A 21059-nucleotide genomic window follows, 5' to 3' on the forward strand; every position below is an offset into this window, starting at 1 on the left:
GAAATCCTTTCCATAATTTAATTACATTAATTCGAAGACAATTTTTTAAAAAAAGTCAAAGACTGCACTGTTCTGTTACAGTGCAGTTCTTAAATGCTAATAGCAGCCTGCAGAGAAAAACAAATATCTGTAGTTTAATATGTAACTAAAACCGGTTTGAAGTTTTCCCAGGGGTAAAACAGTGATGTCTCATAATCTCTCCTGATCCCCTGATCTCACTAGATCCTCTTCGGAGGGAAATGAATCTGACTAAATTGAATCACTTTATCTCAACTTGAATAAGTTGAGACAAAAACGATTGTCTCGCGTGAACTCATGTGATATCCTGAGATCTCACTCGTCTTCAGCACAAGATCAGTCTGACTATAATGAATCATGTTATCTCAACATGATTACATTTCATAAACATGAAGTTGTTGAATTTTTTGTTTATCCAACATGATTGTATCACGTTTTTAATTGAAATATGAAATTATTTAGTTAAAAGTACATGATATTCTTTTGTTAATGTGTTAACCCCCAAGTTCATTTTTTTCAGTGTATTTTGTAATTATTTGTATTAATTTAGTCCCTAAAATGCCAGAATTTGAACATAACTTAATATTTTTTGTTTGCAGCACGTTTAACCTGAGTAAAAATATGTTGAAGTACTTCTAGTCTTACTTGAGTACAATTTATGCTACAGAACTCAGTAATTTCTCTGTTTTGTCATTTTCACCTAAATTACAGCAAAATGAAACCAAAAACAGCTGTAACAAACTGTGGACTTAATCATCCTTATTTAAGAAAAATCCTCTTCCATTTTTTTATACATGCAGATACATTCATTAAATTAGGATATGCGTTTCCAGATTAAAATAACCTTTAGGTATTTTCCCTCAGACCAAATTTCTACTCATATTTGTTATTGATTGTAAAATTCTGACAGTCATGTTCTGTTTTCTGTCACTGTAAGCAGAAAATCACTATAATTAAGATAAATAAAGACTTGTAAATATCAGATTGTGTGCAATTCATGCATATAACATGTTTAATTTATGGAATGGGTTTGTTAATGAGGCAGATTGTGTTCTGCAGCTGCATGTCGTTTTAATGACTTTAAAAAAGTTTTCAGTTATTGCTTGCCTGGTTGTTCTTTAAGAAGAATCTACAAAAATGGAACTAGGTAAATATTACATAACCTTTTTTCCTCATTTTTTGTTATTACAGCTTTCAGTCAAACCTCTACACAAAACCAAAATTCTTGGTTTAAATTGCTAGCAGGAGTTTTTTTTAAGGATCTGTTTACCATTCATCAGCAAAGTGATTGAAAAAGTTGTGTGCAAACAGTTAAATAGCTTCCTAACAATAACCAACCGCTTTGACTCCTTCCAATCTGGTTTCCGGTCTCACCACAGCACAGAAACTGCCCTGGTAAAAGTGTTCAATGACATCCATATAAATACGGATTGTGGGAGAACCACAGTGCTGGTTCTGTTGGACCTCAGTGCAGCTTTTGACACTGTTGACCATGAAATACTACTGAATCGACTGGAGAGTTGGGTCGGACTCTCCGGTCCAGTGCTTAACTGGTTTGAATCGTACATAAAGAACAGGGATTTCTTTGTTTCAATTGGAAACTTCTCATCAAAGAGGTCAAAGGTCACATGTGGGGTACCCCAAGGTTCAATCCTAGGACCCCTCTTATTCAATATCTATATGCTCCCACTAGCTCAGGTTATACAGAAAATAATATCAGCTACCATAACTATGCAGATGATACACAGCTCTATATTATGATGTCACCAGGTGACCTTTAACCCCATCCAATCACTGAACAGATGCTTAGAACAGATAAATGTGTGGATGTGCCAAAACTTCCTCCAGCTGAACAAAAACAAAACTGAAGTTATTATTTTTGGACCTAAAGAGGAACGATCTAGAGTTATAGATCTAGAGTTATAGATCTAGAGTCAGTGCACAGCTTCAGTTATTACAACTAAAAACCAGCGATCAGGCCAGAAACCTGGGAGTGATGGACTCTGACCTGAACATTCAGAGCCACGTAAAGACAGTCACAAAGACGGCCTTCTATCACCTGAAGAACATTTCCAGGATTAAAGGACTAATGTCTCAGCCAGATCTAGAGAAACTCATCCATGCGTTTATCTTCAACCACATTGATTATTGGCGTCTTCACAAGCCTGTCCAACAAATCAATCAAACAGCTGCAGCTGACCCATAATGCTGCTGCTCGTGTTCTAACTAAAACCAGGAAGATAGAGCACATAACACCAGTTTTAAAGTCTCTCCACTGGCTCCCTGTAGCTCAAAGAATAGACTTTAAAATACTGTTGTTAGTTTATAAATCACTGAATGGTTTAGCACCACAATACATTAAAGATCTGCTGCTGTTGTATCAACCTTCCAGACCTCTCAGGTCTTCTGGTTCTGGTTCTACTCTGCATCCGCAGAACCAGAACCAAACGAGGAGAAGCAGCATTCAGCATCTATGCACCACAAATCTGGAACAAACTTCCAGAAAACTGTAAAACAGCTGAAACACTGACTTCCTTTAAATCTCAACTAAAAACCCACTTGTTTAGAGTTTTATTTGAAATGTAATCAATTACAAATTTATTGACAGAATCTGACTTGATGTTGTGTTTTTATTGTTGATTCTATGTTGCATTGTGTTTCTGTGTTTGATTTGGTGTAAAGCACTTTGAAATGCCTTGCTGCTGAAATGTGCTATACAAATAAAGTTTGATTGATTGATTGAAGAATATGAGCATTTGGCATCTCTCCTCCAGCTGGTCTCATGAAGGTAAGAACTTTCTGTAGATTTATTAAGATTATGGTTCCCTTTGAATATCTGACTAAAACTTTGGTGCACTTGAATTTTAATGCTTTTATATAAGAGTTATTGAATGTTTTATTGTTTCCACACCTGGCTTGTGCAGCTCATTGAACATCTATAAAACTCCTTCTTGGATGTTTTTCCTTTTATTGTTTTACAACCTTGTGAAACTGAAAATTATTATGGGAGGATGGAAAACAAACATTTATATCATTGCAAACATAAATGATCCAAAACGGATTATTTAACTAAAACTTTTGAGGTCAGCCATTTGGCTGCAAAAGCATCGCTGATATTTGCAATTAATTTGATATTTATGTTCCTTTTTCTGTTGCCAAACATTAAATTAACACATTCTCATTAAAATTGCACTTTTTTTTTGTCTGGTTTATGATTTCTCTGAGAGATTTCAGCCACACATGGTAGAAATGCCGTCCTGTTTTGTTGGGACTGACTCAGTATTTTAAATTTTATTTTTATTAATTTAAATGTGTTTGAGATTTATACATTTTCTAGCTCTGCTAAATGGTTCCTGCCCTTTAATTTTAAAAACCTCACTTTTCTCAAAACAAAGAGTTTTTTAACTTTTATTCCTACCTTAAAAACAGACACAATTCCAGGGTTTAGAGATATAAACTGCACACACTGAGATAAAACTGGGCACAAACTAATTTTCAATCCAAACATTTTTGAAAATTTAAGCAAATCCAGTGTGTGTGAAATCACCAGTGTAGGCTCAAAATTTTGAGGTAAAATCTAAAAAACAGCTCAGAAATTTAACTCTGATTATGTAAAATGTAATAAAATTCCAGTTCAGTCCAAATTTCCATTCATGACGTGTTTAAACATTTAATGGTTTGTTTTACAGTTACACCAAAAATATTTTCATCTATGGGGATTTTTTATGCTTTATAGGAATGTTGTAAACACGGTGGTGTCATAGCAACAAGTTATTAGTGATAATAACTTGTTGCTATGACAAGTAATCATTGACCAACATATTACATATTACATATCACATGTTTTGATTATTTGTCAAACACTAAGGGAGGAGTAGGGAACTTTCCTTTTGGTCGCATCACGTATCCAAAAAACGTTTTTCTCTTATTCCATTTTACAAGACAAACAAACCAAATAGAAAATCCAAAAATACCTCAAGCTGAGTCTGCTCTTTATGTTTTGATGGACTTCAAACTTTTTTCTCACCAAATCTTGTAAAAAATAAGCTAAATCATTCCCACGTTTTAAAATATCTTGATTGAACTACAAACCCACTGTAAAAAATTAAGCTGGAGGAGGTAACTTTCTATCAAATGTACAAAGACAGGCTATTCCTCACAAAGTCAGATTACAGCAATTGTAGATTAAAAAGACAAAAAGACATTTTTAAAATAATCTCAGAAATTTTCTAGGAAGAAAAACTTGGAATTTTTCCAAAAGTAAAAAGTAAATACTTTTTGAAATTTGCTGAGTTTCAAAAGTCAAAGATTTTCAAAATTGAACTCAGGGATTTCCACTTATTTACAGAAATTTTTTAGATTATTTCTGAGAATAATCTCAAAATTTGAGTTTTTTTCTGTCAAACTTTCTACTTTTCAAACTCAGAAATCTTCTTCTTGTTTGTAGAAAATTTCTGTGATTAATCTAAAAATGTCGGTGGGGGGGTGTCAGAAATGTACTCCTCTTTTATATCTACAGTGCCCTAATACGCCATCGTAATCCGTTGTGGTTAAAATGTGCAAAGCATCTTTGCGGGCAGCTGAGGATGATGATGCTGCAGCAAAGCTGCCCAATAAAGTTTTAATTACCCCGAGGCAATAAAAGGTTGCAGGCAGAGCAATCACATTCCATGTTTCAGTTGGATTTCTTTTTATATGCACAATCCTCTGAACACTGACCCCATAAAACTTTACATATTGGTTAATTTTTTATCTTTTTCTTCCTTGATTATCCCTCCCAGCTGTATTCCTCTGAACTGTGGGAATAAAGAGCAGAGAAGAGGAGTCGTCCCCTCACTTTCACCATCTTCCTCTGGACTGGGATCTATCCGCCATGGCGACGAATAGCTGCGATGCTCCGGCCACGGTTTGCTCCGGGCCGGACTGCCTGGTTCCTCCCAGCAACTTCAACGCCATCCTGAGCGTGGTGCTGAGCACGGTGCTCACGGTGATGCTGGCGCTGGTCATGTTCTCCATGGGCTGCACCGTGGACGCCTCCAAGCTGTGGGGCCACGTCAAGCGGCCCTGGGGCATCTTCATCGGCTTCCTCTGCCAGTTCGGCATCATGCCATTCACGGCTTTTGCGCTGTCTTTGGCTTTCGGGGTGCTTCCGGTGCAGGCCATCGTCATCATCGTCATGGGCTGCTGTCCGGGGGGATCCAGCTCCAACATCATCTGCTACTGGCTGGATGGAGACATGGACCTGAGGTGAGACGCGGCTGGAAACATCCCAGGTTCCTTTGATTTCAAGTTATTCGTAGATTTAATTAGACTGGCCGTTACCAGAGTTGGTCACATTTACTTGAGCAACTTTTTGAGAAAATGCTCTTTAACTTGAGTAATTTTATTATGAAGTATTTTTACTTTTACTTGAGTAAAATTTCTGGATTTTCTACCCAATGAATGAAAAACAAACATTTTAACCAAAAGTCCACCAGACACACACCAGTAGATTTTGTTAAAGTTTCATAAGTTTTTTTATTGAAAGAAAAATATTATTTTGCCTAAGTTTGTAATTTGTTTTTACTTCTATGAATTATTGTCATTGTTTACTTTCCACTTAACTTTATGTTTTGGTCCATGTGATGGTGTCCTTTTTAAATATTAAACGATTGATAATTTGATCAGTGACTCATCACTTTAGGAGACTTTTTACCAAATACTTTTTCACTCTTGAGTAATTTCTTGGACGGCTCCGTTTTACTTTAACAGCAAGGCAGTTCAAAGTGCTTTACATCATAAAAACCCAAAGTCAGTAAACGTTACATTCTGTCTATTCTGCTATTATTACACATCAAATATGTTGGTCAATGTTTAATTTATTGTGGTTCAAAAGAAACTCACTATGTGGTGTTGGCCTTGCTTCAAAATATTGAATTAATGTTAAGATTTGTCCAGATTGGCATTTCTCTCTTTACAGTGGAGGGTGGCTGTTCACAGCAGGAAATTTCCAGTTAGCTTAATAGCTTCAAACCGGCGCATTACGTAGGGCACGGACAAATGTGAACGCTTGGGTTAATCTTAAAACTTCATCGCAGTTCACGCCTCCAGGAAGCAATCGTTTCTCAACATTTAAATAAAAAGTTTTTCTATTTGTTACAACAGGTGACAGTTTATTAAAAGACAGATAATCTCTCAAAAGATTGATGTTCTCCACTTTCTCTGTGAGCTACTTTTGTCGTCTAAAGAGATTTCCATTCCTGAGTCTTCCTGGTCAAAAACAACTAATCAGAGCCGGGTGGCAGTTCTTAGCGCTGTCAATCATCCTCATGTACTCCTTTATATGCTAATGGTAGAAAAGCAATTTACCGTTACAGGAGAATTGTTTATCAGCCGTTAACATTAGCTATGCTAACTAGCCTTAGCATTCAGAACAGGGAGTTGATGAGGGCGGTCAACAGCGCTAAGGCTCTGATTGGTTGTTTCAAGTTGGCTCTTCCTCCACAGTATCAGCATGACGACCTGCTCCTCCATCTTGGCTTTGGGCATGATGCCGCTCTGCCTGTTCATTTACACCAGCGTCTGGACTTCCAGCGACACCATAAAGATCCCGTTCGACAGCATCGGTACGCTCACGGATCTTACTCACATTTTGAATGCGTTGTTGTTTGTTTCTGACATTTTGTCTGTTTGCTCAGGAATCACACTCGCAGCCCTTCTTATACCCATTTCGGTCGGGATTTATGTGAAAAGCAGGTGGCCTCGATTTGCCAAGAAGATCCTGAAGGTGGGAACGCTTTAGATTTCCTCTCTGATGATCTATTTGGAAATTCCTGGACAGACTTGGTGAATTTTTTGGCGGTGGTTTTCAACAGGTGGGTTCCATCGCCGGTTTTGCTCTCATCATCATCATTGCCGTGGTTGGAGGCATCCTCTACCAATCCTCCTGGGTCATTTCTCCCGCCTTGTGGATAATCGGAACCATCTACCCCTTCATTGGGTTTTTACTTGGTTTCCTTTTGGCCCGGTTCGTGGGTCAGCCCTGGTACAGGTGAGCGAGAAAGGAAACTACTCCTGTTCAACCCAGTAATGACAGGTTTTGATATTTTTGAGGTTGCTCATTGTTTATTCTTTTTCTCAGATGTCGAACAATTGCGCTTGAAACTGGTTTCCAGAACTCCCAGTTGTGCAGCACCATCGTCCAGTTGTCTTTCAGCCCTGCAGAGCTGGAGGTCATGTTTGCCTTCCCTCTCATCTACAGCATCTTCCAGCTGGCGGCGGCCATCTTTGCTGTGGGCGGTAAGAGTCTCACAGGGAAACTGGCTTGAAATCGGACTGAAAAGTCACAATTTTGACATTAATCTCAGACATTTTCTAGAAAGAAAATACGCAAACATTTTTGAATTTCAAAAGACAAACATTTCTGAGTTTTTTCTGTCATGTTTTTTACTTTCCACACTGGAAATTTCCAAAAGGCAAAGATTTTTGACTCTTGATATTCAGCAGTTTCCATGTTTACTCCTAGAAAACTTTTGAGTTTAATGTCAAACTTTGCAAGTTTCTTCTAGCAATTTTTTAAAAAACTTTTCATACATTTATAATTTCCAAGTTAAACATGTTTACATTTTTGAATTCGAAGATGTCCATGGTTTTCCTTTTTTTTTTTTTTTTTTTTTTTTACAAAGCTCGAAAATGTTGGACAACAAAATTTTAAACTCCAAAGTCAAACATTTGGTAGAAAGAGCTCTGAAATTTTTAATCTCTGAAATTTTCTGCAAAGAGTCCCAGAAATCTTCGACTTTTGAAATTCTGAAATGGACATGAATTCTTTCTAGAAAAGTTGAGATTAGTATAACAAATTCTTAATGTTTTCTTTCAAATGTTTGACTTTTCCAAAAGTCAAACATTTTCTTGGAAAATGTTTCAGTGAATCTCAGAAATTTTATAGAAAAAACTTTGAAACTTCCATCCATCCATCCATTTTCTGAACACCCTTCGTCCCTAACGGGGTCGGGAGGGTTGTTGGTTCCTCTCCAGCTACGTCCCGGGCGAGAGGCGGGTTCACCCTGGACAGGTCGCCAGTCTGTCGCAGGGCAACACAGAGACATACAGGACAAACAACCATTCACACCTAAGGAGAATTTAGAGCCCAATTAACCTGACAGTCATGTTTTTGGACTGTGGGAGGAAGCCGGAGAACCCGGAGAGAACCCACCATGCACAGGGAGAACATGCAAACTCCATGCAGAAAGACCCCGGGCCGGGAATCGAACCCAGGACCTTCTTGCTGCAAGGCAACAGCTCTACCAACTGCACCACTGTGCAGCCCCAACTTGGAAACAATCGGATTAATCATAATTAATTGCTTTTTGAAATATACTAACTTAGTAATTAGATAATTACTAACTAGACTACACAGATTGAAACATGTAATTTGCCAAACAGAAGCACAAAGAGCATTAATTAAACTAAAACGATGCAAAAACTATGTATTGTGCATTTAAGAGGAAAAAACCCTTCATCTGTAAATATTTTCAACCCAGAAATCTTCACGTGGCAGTTTTAGCTTCATCTAGCTCAAATACTGTAAAAACACAAAACTAAAAATATTTTTGATTAAATAATTTATAATTTGATAATCAGATCTTCTCTACATTGATGGTAAATCAAAAAGAGGGTTTATCTATCTGCAGATGCATCATTTGCTACTAATACTACATTTTAGAATTTTAAGGAATACATTTTTTCTCTCATTTTTTACCTAAAAAAGAAGTTCAGTTATTTATATATCTGCTTTTTTATTTATTTCAATTAATGTACAAGATAATTTTAAACAGTTTAATGAAAAATATGCACATTGTGCTATTTTTTATCAGATCACTTGAATAATCGTCAGAATAATTGATTAATCGTTTACTAAAATAGTTCCTAGCTGCAGTCCTATAGCTTGAAGTAAATGTTTTTACCCTGCAGATTAGTTTCTCACTGTGCATGCTTCCCTCTGCAGGTTACCAAGGGTACAAGAGGTTTTGTGGAAAAGGTGGTGGCGCAGACGATGAGGCCAGAAGAGTAGAAGACCAGTCTAAAAACACGAGCTACGATCTGGATAACAAAGCCTTCGAGTCCAACGAAATGAATGGCACCTACTCCATAAAACAGTGAAACTCCAACATACTGCAGAAATCTTTAGGCCTCCTGAAGACGCTACTATCACTGAACTGTGAACACACACCGCCCCCTAGAGGTTGAAATGCGTGATGCAAAAGAAAAATGCAACAGTTGGACGGTGCGTGGCGCCCCTGACTGACCCATTCTTTGTTTGAGCTTAATATCCTGCTTTCATTTAATTTATTTATGTAGATATTTAAAAACAGCTCCAGCTACACTGCAAAACCTAAATTTTACCAAGTATTTTCTAGTCCAAATACCTTATAACACTTGAAATAAGACAAAACTAACCTACAAGTAACTTTTGAGCAAGATATAGGAGAATGTTTTGGAAATAAATAAAACATAAATGAAAAAGTGCTAGTTTCATTTAACTTTAATCAATATTAAGGAATTATTTACTTAAAACATAAATATATCTTGCCAAAAAGTTACTTGTAAGATAGTTTTGTGTACGAAGGTATTTGAGCTAGAAACAAGACAAAAATACTTGGTGAAAATTTGTGTTTTTTGCTTTGGAATTTTCTGTTTAGTATAGTTTAGTATATATAGTATAGTATAGTATAGTATAGTATATAGTTCAGTAGCTAAATATTCAGAGAAGATTTATCCTGATAAATTGGAACTTAATAGGACTATGATATGATTGTACAAAATGTAGTGGATCAACTGTTCGCTCAGAGAAATTGTGAATTTGTTGTCATAAAAATGTATTTTTGTTGTAAGGCTCCTGTTTTGATATGAATGTAAGTTCTTTTTGAGATCTTAATTAACTTCTTCATCTTAGCATTGATAAACTGTGATAAGGTATTCTCCTTTACAGGCAGAATTATTTCAAAATATGTGATGGAAAGTTGACGTTTGGATGTCAAATGCAACAAATATTTACTATTTTATGTTTAAGAGCATGTAGATTTGTACATTGACTCAACAACGATATAAAGAATTTTGCTGAGTTAACAAAATTACCGCACCTGTCAGAATTGAAAAAGATATATAGCAAGACTTTTGAATAAACAAATCTATTATTACAGGAGGATAATCTCAGGTCCATATCTATGAGCAATAATAAGAGTCAAAATTTATTTTCCACCACAGTGAAATCCACCGTTTAATAAGTAGAGGTAGGTGGATCAATCAATATATAGATACCTCCATGTATTCAGGTATCTATTTTTAATTGTCCCAACAGAACATTAAAAGTAAAACATTTACAGAACAAATCGCATGGCTTCTTCGTGATCATTCTTTGTAGTTGTAAAATAAACACTCACAAAATGTTAATGGAGCTCGAAGTTCACGCAGTTATTGTCATAACACGTCCTCATGTTCAAACATGTTTCAACCACAGCACTTTAGCAGAGACGTGCTGTAAATTAACATGAAAGTTTGTTTAAACATGCCAGGTTCTGTTCCATGAACGCCCCTCCAGCTGAAGCTGCCTTCACTGCTGTTGTCAAACTCGGAATTTCATCTTAAAACGCTGACCCTGTTGCTTTTTAAAGGTTGCGTGAAATCAACTAGTTATCTAACGTTTTATAACGTTGCTATAGGGTTACTTAAAAGTGTTTGGGTCTGTTGGAAGATAAGATGTGTTTAATGAGTGCTTGATAGTAAACTGGTTGAATATGGCTGATGGAAAGTACACAAAACCTTCGTGATAATGATTCTACTTCGATGTATCCAACCACGAAAGTTTTTGTCGCTGTATTTTCTAATCTTTAGTTGGAGGGGGAAACTTTCCGAGGGGTCATTGAAAGCATCACATTTTCACGTTCAGCTTCAGATTTGAGAATCGAAGACGAAGAGAAGCAGAAGACCAAGACGTCCTGGAAAGTTAATGTAAGAGAGAGATATAAATGTATTCTTTATGTCTGTACCAACGACTATCTTCTAATGTAATGTGTAAAATGGTTTTGTGAGAAAACACGATGTTCAAAAAGGTTTATTTACGTAAAAAACTGTTTAACGGTCGCAGGGGATCCCCCCAAATCGCATTTCCTCTTGTGTGGAGTTTGTTAAATAGACAAAAATTAACATATTTATTAAACTTGGGACCGTTGTGTGAGTTGAAACAGATAAAAACGAGTGTTGTATTGTGTTTGTACGACATAGCAAACAGTTTTCCAACTAAAATAATTGTCCTGCCTCTTTAGGGCGTTACAGAGGACCGCTTTTTAACAAAACTGTTAACCGCATATGAAGGTTTCTAACAGTTTATTTTATTATTTTTACAATAGTTACGGTAAACTAGTATGTTAGAGTCAAATACGATATGTAGTTTGTTCGCTTTAACACGTTTTAACTGGAATAATCGACCTTATCTTCAAAATGTGACAAAACGTCCGAGTCACATTAAAGTAGAAGTTATTTGTCATTTTTAAATCAGTTCAAATGTGTTTACTATAACAAATATAAATAAAGTCTGACCTGCTTACATTTCAAACCCATTAAAAAAAATTTTAAATGCGCATTCAGCAACATTCTCTGCCTATAAAGGTTACAAAATTATACAAACTTAAATGGAAGTTAAAATATAAATGCACCAATCTGAGATTTTGTAGCCGATCTCTGTGTACTAAGTGTAAGACAATGTTTTGTAGTATTTGCTGTAATAGCTGTAAAAGTGACAGTAATAAATGTTTACAAATTCATCAGTTGTCTGTTGTTTGACCAGAAACATGACAAAAAACTAATTTATCCTTTGCCAAATAGGCTTTGCAAACAGAGTGTATTTATGATATAATGGAACCAACTGTGAAAAAAGACAGTGTTAACAACACATCTGCATTTCCATACAAAAATGCAGTGTGACAAAGTTAAAATCAACAGAAGAAAACTCAAAATTTAATATAGTTGTTGAAATTTCAGAAAACCAAAAACAGATCTGTTGAGTGATCCAAGTAAACAGAAAGACCGCCAGTCGAACAAGCCGAAGTCAACTCAAAACAATTTTTATGAATAAAATATTGGCATAAAATTACAAAAAGCGAAACAGAACTGTCATATTTTATCTGAATAATGCTGAAGTACAGATAATAAACCAAATGGCTCCATATGAAAACATCTGGGACAATAAATTTCTTGTTACCACTGTTATTATTTTATGATGCTGTGCGTCACTGTGTGGTGTTTCACGCCACCTGGATCACATTCTACGGCGTTAAATTATTAATCGACTGAATGGCTCAGGTGTTGGAGCGAATCAGCCACCACCCTGTCGGAAAAAAAAATTATTCAACCGATTTATAAAAAGAAAAAGATGCAGGTTGTCTTCATTCAGCTATGTTTCTGGGTCACTTTTTACCTGGAGATTCTTGGGGGGTTTTGTTGATGTTTTTTCATTACATTTATGGTTTTAGGTTTTACATCATCCCTAAATTACAATTTGCACAAAGCTCATGTACCGAGTCATTTTTTAATACTAAGATGTGTTTAAATAATCAGAATTTGAACCAGATAAAGCTAAAACCGTCACTTGAGGAGTTTAATAGAATATATTTACAGACATATATTTTATTTTAATGCAAAATGTATATGTTTTTATACAGTTTTGGCTTTACTACTCTTGAGTGTGTTGTTTAAGAAAAATGGCATTTTTTTGCGTCTGTATGCTCCAGATAACAATGAATCGGTTACTAAATTAGATGACAATTATTTCAATAACTGATTAATCACGATTAATCGTTTCAGCTCATCATTATTAATGATGATTAACAATTATTCTAGTTGTTGACTATTCTAACAATTATTCTTAGAAAACCTTTAAAAGATGCAAATAAACAAAATATTCACTTCCTTTTCCAAATATGAAATTAATCATGATTAATCGTTTCAGTCCTAGTTTAGGTAGAAGTGTAGAGGAGGGATGGATGGCTGTCAAAGAACTTTGTGGCTGGAGATATTTTCCCTGGAGTCCGGCTCTGGGTCGAAACATCTCCGGTGAATGACCTAACGAACTGCAACCATGGCAACCACTCCATAACGCCATGCGTTGGGTGCGCGTCATCATCCCAAAGAGGCATAACAGGAAGTTGCTAGGTAGTTTGATCTCTGCAATACTCCTGAGTAACAGTGGTGTTATCACGTCTCTAGAATCAGTGTGGATTGTTTGTTTTCTTATTTGTAGATGCCGACCCGGATGGGCTGAAAGATGCCAGGTAACCCCTGCCTGTGGACGGCGCTGCCTCAGAGCAGCCCCTGTCCGTGTGACCGCTACAAGCACGCCTGCTGCAGCTACGACGGGGCCGTCTACGTCCTGGGGGGAAGAGACAACAACTGCCTGGGAGACTTCTGGAAGTACAGCATTGGTAAGAGCCCTTCATGTACAACAGAGCCACAGCATCAGGACTTTACCTGGTAACTGATGAGTAATCGTTTCTGTCAAACATTCAAAGTTTAAAAAGTTGCATCTCATCATCATATTTTCACATCTGGTGAAAAATTTGTTTTTCTGCTTTCTGAGAACTTTGACACGGTGAGGAATAGATATATGGAGCTTCCTGACCACAAGTCCAAACCGAGTCACAACTTTTAGCCATAACTGATTAATCACAGTAAATCGTTTCAGCCTTAAAGTCCTCCAACTTGCAGGAAAATCCTCAAATCATTATCAAATTGTCTCTGGATTGTTATAGGAAGTTCTAAAGAAATGTATGACTCTTTTGGGGGAGAAACACTGACACATGGATCATATCTACCCTGCAACCAACTATTATTCTGACAATTAATTGATTAATCAGATTTTTTTTTTTTTAACTGGCACGTTCTGCAGATTTTTCATCCAAATAATTAATTTCCTTTTTAAATAAGAAAATAAACATCTTATTTCCTAAAATGCAACAATGTAGCTTCCTTTGGTTCATCATTTGTTGCACAGAATGCAGCTAAAAAAAAATCCTAACATTACAGTAGAAAAATGTCTTTTTCCTTCACTGATTAGTGCATATAAAACCAACAAAACATTATAGACGAACAAAAAGAAGTATCAATTTACAAAATAAATAATCAGATAAGAGAAAAAATAACAGCAACAAAAATAAACAAACAAAAAAGGAGGTATGTATTAACATGGATACAGTCCAGACAAAAAACAGAACATTATCAAATGGTGTCAAAACAAAAACAATTAAATTGCTTAACTGGTGGGTTTTAGTTTCTATTTTTTACTTTAATCCTTGCAATTTTTTTCTGACTTGCATTATTATTTTCTTTTTCTAATATTCTTTGACTAACCTAGGGTCAAATATATTTTGAGTAGAAGTAAGAAAGAGAGGGAGAAAAATAAAAAAAAGAATAAATAAAAATATATGGCAGAACAAAGCATAATAAAATAAAAATTAACTAAAGAACATTTTTGTGATCTTATTTTTATTATTAGATAGTAAACCTTAACAAGCAACACAGATATCAGCAGCTTTGATTTGAAATACAGTGTTAAAATACAGACGCGTCTGTACTGTAAATATAAACACAGCAGAGTTTTAGAAAGATGTTAAAGGAAAACTGAGCAAACAGTTTCGTTGTGTTTATTTTGTTTCAGTGCTGGATGAATGGACCAGGCTGAGCTGCTCAGGCGAAGCTGCACCAGAGGAGCTGGAGCAGCACTCTATGGTGGCTCATGAGGTACAAACGTCAAACATTTTTTATTCATTTCCTTTGAACTGTGCCAACATGAAGCAGAAATAACTTGTTAACTGGTTTCTGGGCCTCTCCAGGGCTTCCTGTATGTGTTTGGAGGCATGTGGGATTCTGCATACACTGGGCGGCGATGCCCCCTGTGGGTGTTTGATGTCGGTGAGTTTCACTCAGGACCATGATTTTACCCTCTGCTGATCTTCAAGCTGTTAGCAAAGATTCTAGTTTCCAAAAAAACTCCTGTGCATGCTGGCTCTGGCTTCAAAACACGGAAAAACATTCAACCCCTGCTATTTTTAGCTTTTATTTATACAGGCTGATTCTAAGTAGAAATGGAGGAAAGATTTAGGCCGGTCTTAAACTATAGAACACCCTAAGCTATTTTTAAATAGAATATCACAATCTATAGTTAGTAAAACACAAAACAACATTGTGGATATATTAGCTCGTTATTTGTTTTTATCCTCATCTTCACTCACAAACACAAATACAGAGTTTTCACAACTCTACACTTTGGTAGGAGCTTTTCTAAACAATCATTTTTAGTGACATTGAACAGTTTTTAAGTGGATAAAAGGTTAAAACACATACAAATATATTAATTTCCCAGATATGTGGCTTTGTGTGGACTAGACGTTAGTAACAAAGTGCAATGATTCAACACCAGTGAACAGGAAGTTGGATGTTTCCGGACCTGCTTCCTGCATATATGCATTTATGTTTCATAGAAAACAGTCTGCAACATACTTTAACTTTAAGGTGAGGGTTTTTTTAATTGGTTTGCTCTATTTTCTGTTTCAGTAAATCAGAAGTGGGTTCCCTGCCAGGGGAAGACCAGCTCCCCTCAGGTAAATCAGCTTTATATAAACTATCTCAATAAAATAATCTACATTTTCATTTGATTACATTCTTCTGGTGGGAAAGAATCACAGTGAGAAATGTTTAGTTAAATTACCATTGCCACATTTACTGGCATCTCAAAACAAAAGTTTCCTGTTTCCCTGGCGGATAAATGTAGCATGGCACCGACCCGCCCATTTCTTTTGGTCACATTTCAAAATAGGAAAAACAAGAAAACATGCTGCTGTAGCGAGACAGAAAAAACTGCTGCTCTAAAACTGACCTCATCTACAGCCAGAGTTTAGAAAAGCAACTTTTACAGCTGGAAGACAACCAGAAAATAAAGCAGCAAGAGGACTACAGTGCAGTGCATTCTGGGTAAATACAACCAAAACAAACACGTTAGCTTACTGCTAGCTGGAAAAATGGCTTGTGGTTTTCTACCTAAGACAAAAGAAATCTTACAGCCTCTAAAATCTGACGCTACTTTCTTTTGTTTACATTTAGTGAAGAAGAAAGTTGTGCTCAGTGTCTTCTGTCGTTTCCTTCAGTGGTTCTTGGTGCAGCGCCTCCAGAGGCGAGGAGGGGAACAGGGTTTTTAACGGGCTTGGCTCGCTTCACTCAGTGCAGTGAGAAAGAGAACTACAGCAACTGAAAATGGAGAATGTAATGCAATTTTGGTCACGAGTTGAAGTAAGACTACCAGACTATCAGGTGTAAAAAAAAAACAACAACCCTTAGTTTACCACTGTGTTTCACTTTCTGTCAAATTTCTGCATAGCTCCAACACAGACTTCAGCTCTGTCTTTGTCAGACAGCCGGAGGCGCGCGGCCTCGGGGAGGCGCGCGGTCTCGGTGAGGGGCGCGGTCTCGGGGAGGCGCGGCGTCTCGGGGAGGCGCGCGGACTCGGGGAGGCGCGCGGTCTCACGGAATCACTACTGGCTTGCAGGGTCTAATTAACTTTTAACTTAATTTTCAAGTCCAGTTTTCTGTTAGGTTGGATGCCAAAACGGATCCAGTGAGTCTTGGTTTGTTGCTGAGCTTTTCAGCAACAAACAGTTTTACACTGTCTGTTGTAAAACAGATAAATCCAAAATAAATTCAGTAAATGAATGTTCAACTCTCTTCCAGTCCAAATCCAGAAGAAAACTTATGATTTCATAGAAAGTATTTATCAGGTTTTTGTCCCACTGAATACTCAAATTGAAGGTTGAGTTTTTATTTACTTTCCAGATTTTATAGCTTTTTTTTTTGTCAGTTTTCAGATTCTGCCAGTAGAATATAAAAACATTTTTTATTAGCAGCACAGTTTCATTGATAACTGATCTTTTAAAGTCGTCTTGATGTTTGTGTTTCCAGAGCCAAAGGCCGAGCAACCGGAAAGGCCACAGCGCCGTGGTGCTCGGCTCTGCCATGCTCGTCTACGGAGGCTTCATGGACATAAAGGGATCCCTGCAGGAGTTTTGGAGTTTAAACCTCAGTAAGTTTATCCAAAATAGAATTTAAAAAAGAAAAATGAGCCTTTTTAATCAGCTTTTTAGTAATTTCCAGGATTTCTGAAGAGAGTTAAATCAGGTGTTTTGTCAATCTGTGTTTGTCCCGGACAGATACGACGGCTTGGTCTGGCCTCAGCGGTTCTGATCGGGGAGCGTCGGTTCCTGGGCCCAGACACAACCACTCCGCCGTGGCCTACCAGAACTGCATGTTCCTGTTTGGAGGCCTGAAGGGTCTGCAGGAGCAAAGGGACTTCTGGAGGTGGAACAGCACCAATCACACATGGACCTGCCTCAAGTGAGCGCCAAGGTTTCTGTCGCTAAAACTTGAAGCCCGGCTTTTATTCTGCAAAGGTTTAACGACTTTAACGAAAAGTCTGAGGTTTTTGACTTTCCATCAAAGGCATCATGTCAGTCAGATTCCTGCACACTTTGGATAAAAGGATGAAAGTAAACTCAGGAGATTTTACTTACCAAAGAGGACTAAATGTTAAATGAAGCTACATTTTGTACTTTTGGACTCCAGTCATCCATGTTTGTTGTATAGTTAAGTCATTTTAACCTTGTTTGTTTTTAGCAAGACAAACTGAGGTTTTCCAGGGACAACAGATGAGAAAATAAATATTTTTTTGGCTAATTCTGTCACATTTACAGAAATGTTATTTTTCCTACCGAATAAATTAAAGTTAAATATTAAAGATAAATTAAACCCATGTATTCTTGCAATGCATGTTTGATGAATCCTTGAATCTCCTGTGGCCTCTCCCAAGTGGCTAATGCAAAGTAAGTTAACATTTAGCTGGAGCTGTTTGGTCTTCCGAATAGTTTGGTGTTTGTTAACAGTTTGTCTGATTTATTAAACTATCACAGTAACTAAAGGCTGGATTTTACTCTAGTCCCACTGTGTATAATAACACAGAACTTCATCTTGTCTTTGTTCATACCAATTAGTCTGAATGCTGTGTGTAAATTGTGCGGCTGAAAGGATTAATCACAATGACTAGATTATTGAATTTAGTAATTGATTAATGGAGGCTCCTGTTCCTGTGCTCCGCAGGCCGGGCCCCCCTCGGCTGATGGGCCACGCCGCCGTGACCTACAGGGACAGCATGCTGCTGTTCGGAGGCGGTGAAAGCCAGCGTTCTCCCAGCAGCAGCCTGTGGAGGTACAGCTTCTCCTCCCACACCTGGAGCCAGGTGGCCTCGCTCCCAGGCTCCGACGCTCCGGACCGGATTCACCACTGCTGCGCCGGGCTCGGCCGCAGCTACGAGCCCGACACCGGCGGCTCCGGATCGGCCCTGCAGCCGACGCCGCAGGATGCCAAACCCAGACATTTCAAAAACAAGTGCTTCCCCGTCTCCCACTCGGACATAGAGATGAAGACATTCAGCAAAGTGTCTTCAGACGTGGACGCACAGAGCGACGTTAAGCCTGATCCCCAGCTGACGGAGAACAGCTTGACGTTTGAGAATAAAGCCTTCAGGAGGCAGTGGAGCTGCGGCGACGAGCTGCTGCTCGACCAGGAAGACGGAGACATTTTAAAGAACCTGCCTGACACGCTGCTGGTGCTGGGAGGACGACCTTACAGCAGACACAGTCCCATCTGCGTCTGGAGTATGACCCTGACCGACTCCTAACAGACAGAGAACAATGCAAAATATTAACAAGTATTTTAGATCAGAATCTGAAAGATGGAGGTACATTTGACAAAGACCAGCTGCTGGGCTTCTGAAAATTTCACAGAGCAGTCCTCTATTCTAATGAGGCTGATTTGACAGGAGCTCACACTGCAAAAATCACAAAATATTACCAAGTATTACTGTTTAGTTTTTACTGCAATTATCTGCACTTGAAATAAGGCAAAACTAACTTACCAGAAACTCTTCAGCAAGATAAGGGAGCTTGTTTTAAGTCTAATTCTGTAACACTGATGAAAAATTAGTAGATCTACAAGCAGATCATTTCCCAGATTATAAGTAAAATAGTCCGCCAGTGGAACTAGTACTTTTTAAATTAATATTAAGGAATTATTAGCTGAAAACAAACTCTTATATCTTGCTGAAAAGTTACTTGTGAGTTAGTTTTGTTTTACTTTATGTGTACCAAGTACGACGGCGTATTAGGACTATACTAATAAAAAAAATTATATTACAGGTATAAATTCTCATAATTCTCAAATTATGAGAATTTATTTTAAATAATATGAGAATAAAGTCAAAACTTATACAGGAATAAAGTCATTCCAAGAATAACGTCCTAATATTACCAGATGAAGTCAAAAAAAGAGAATAAAATGAAGTCATATTATTAGTAATAGTAATCAAGTTCAATCATGTTTATTTGTGTAAAGTATTTCAGACGTTTCAAACTGCTCTGGATCATGAAAACAAACAAATATAAACACATAATGCATTCACCAACTGTGGATCACATTTTGTCAAGTGTCATTAAAATCATCGACGCATCAGATATGTTGGTTAATGTTCAAAAGCAGCTCTAAACTGCTGATGACGTTTGTTTTATTGCCTTAATAGTTTGTTGTAACTGAAATATTTGCATAAGAAACTAGACAAAAATACTTTGTCAGATTTTGTGTTTTTTCAGTGAACAATGTTTTTCTGTCGCCTCCTCTCTGTTCACCACTGTTACTGACAACCTGTACATAAGAGTTTATAAAAACAGTTTTATATCATCTGGAGGTTTTTCTGTTTATTCATTTATTCATTCATAACACGTCAAAGTATTAGAAGGACCCAATCTTCTGGTTGTAGCTTTTCTGTAGCTACGTTTTCATTACGAATGGCCGCAAAACGTTTCTGATATTATGGTAATATTTTTTTTATTGTAATTACAGCCTATGCATTAAATAAGAAACACAATTAAAATTGCAAGTGAATTAGTTTGTTCTCTTGATAAGTCATTAGAAAAACATATGCCATCTTCCGCCTAACACTTTCTGTTGTCTTCGTCTTTTTCCTCAGTAGTGACATCCGGTTGAGGATCACACAACTAGGGCGAGTTTTGTTTTTTGTTTTTTCAAACATTGCCTTGTTTCCTTTAAGCAGATTTATCTTTGTAATTCCAATTTGCACAGTTATAGAGGAATGCAGCTTATGTTACCATTGGTAAATTTAAAACAACAGAAGCATCATCTCTGGATGTTTTTTCATTAAAACTCTCCTAAATCAGTCCTGGAACCTTAAAAATAGTATTCTCATTGTTCAGAAGCAAACATCTTCAAATTCTGGTTGAGAGGAACTGATGGTTTATGAACTGTGGTCGTGATGCTGACCAGAAGGGGGCGCCAGAGCTCAATGAGCTCAAATCACCATTTATTGACTTTATAGAGATATTTGTTATTGTGTGTTTGTGTTAATTAGGGATGTTGGAAACGTTTCCTTTTGTAATCAAGTAATCTGTTGATTATTCTGACAGTTGAGGAATCAAATGAAAAATTTGAGAATACCGATTTGATAAAGTAGAATACCGATTTGATTAAAGTTTATAAATACAACATATATACATAACACTATTAATATCAGACATCTATATCGGCACACATTTTCATAGCTCTTTAAGTCACAAAAAATACACAAAAACTTAAAATTATATGAAATGTAATTTTAAAATAAACATAAATAATAAATTAGCAGGCTCACAAAGACAGTAAAATATGTGTATACCAACAGGCAGAATAATAGCACATGCAATCCATAAAAAAAGAGATAAAACTGAAAAACAAACTCAGCTAGAGATAAATTGAAGAGCATATTTAAGTTTGTTTTCAATGGTAGAAAAATATTTTTGAGGTCAAATTGTAAATCTGGTTGCTGTATTTTGTATATAATTAATTAGTGAACGTTTTAAAGTGTAAAATCAACCAAAAAGCGCGTTTTGCATGACGTAACTGGAGGAGAACGGAGC

The 21059-nt window shown here is 36.9% G+C and overlaps 2 protein-coding genes across 5 annotated transcripts; both read left to right on the forward strand.

Moving 5' to 3' along the window:
* Nucleotides 1-4819: 4819 nt before the first annotated feature.
* slc10a2 (solute carrier family 10 member 2) lies at nt 4820-9408 on the forward strand. Of its 2 annotated transcripts, none has more exons than XM_044132503.1 (6): nt 4820-5265; nt 6487-6623; nt 6696-6784; nt 6873-7048; nt 7139-7296; nt 9005-9408. In XM_044132503.1, exons 1-6 carry the CDS (start codon nt 4892-4894, stop codon nt 9157-9159), a joined length of 1089 nt encoding a protein of 362 aa, XP_043988438.1. In that variant the 5' UTR covers nt 4820-4891; the 3' UTR covers nt 9160-9408. The 2 variants fall into 2 exon arrangements, with proteins under 2 accessions (XP_043988438.1, XP_043988439.1); XM_044132504.1 differs by having other exon boundaries at nt 4822-5265; nt 6505-6623.
* A 1373-nt stretch (nt 9409-10781) lies between these two features.
* Nucleotides 10782-19827, forward strand: si:dkey-3d4.3 (ras guanine nucleotide exchange factor F). 3 transcript variants are annotated; one of them, XM_044132508.1, is made up of 9 exons: nt 10782-11007; nt 13004-13206; nt 13295-13475; nt 14708-14778; nt 14883-14961; nt 15604-15650; nt 17002-17122; nt 17250-17433; nt 18193-19827. In XM_044132508.1, exons 3-9 carry the CDS (start codon nt 13319-13321, stop codon nt 18770-18772), a joined length of 1239 nt encoding a protein of 412 aa, XP_043988443.1. In that variant the 5' UTR covers nt 10782-11007; nt 13004-13206; nt 13295-13318; the 3' UTR covers nt 18773-19827. The 3 variants fall into 3 exon arrangements, with proteins under 3 accessions (XP_043988443.1, XP_043988442.1, XP_043988441.1); XM_044132506.1 differs by having other exon boundaries at nt 10785-11007; nt 14708-14790; XM_044132507.1 differs by lacking the exon at nt 13004-13206 and having other exon boundaries at nt 10784-11007; nt 14708-14790.
* The last annotated feature ends 1232 nt before the right edge of the window (nt 19828-21059 follow it).

The sequence above is a fragment of the Gambusia affinis genome, linkage group LG11, assembly GCF_019740435.1.
Source record: "Gambusia affinis linkage group LG11, SWU_Gaff_1.0, whole genome shotgun sequence".
Lineage (NCBI taxonomy): Eukaryota > Metazoa > Chordata > Actinopteri > Cyprinodontiformes > Poeciliidae > Gambusia > Gambusia affinis.

Coding starts and splice junctions, on each gene's coding strand:
- slc10a2 (XM_044132503.1), top strand. CDS start 4,892: ATGGCGACGAATAGCTGCGATGCTCCGGCCACGGTTTGCTCCGGGCCG. Junction 6,785..6,872: donor TTGCCAAGAAGATCCTGAAG/GTGGGAACGCTT, acceptor GGTTTTCAACAG/GTGGGTTCCATCGCCGGTTT. Junction 7,297..9,004: donor GGCCATCTTTGCTGTGGGCG/GTAAGAGTCTCA, acceptor TTCCCTCTGCAG/GTTACCAAGGGTACAAGAGG.
- si:dkey-3d4.3 (XM_044132507.1), top strand. CDS start 13,319: ATGCCAGGTAACCCCTGCCTGTGGACGGCGCTGCCTCAGAGCAGCCCC. Junction 17,123..17,249: donor GTTTTGGAGTTTAAACCTCA/GTAAGTTTATCC, acceptor TGTCCCGGACAG/ATACGACGGCTTGGTCTGGC. Junction 17,434..18,192: donor CACACATGGACCTGCCTCAA/GTGAGCGCCAAG, acceptor TGTGCTCCGCAG/GCCGGGCCCCCCTCGGCTGA.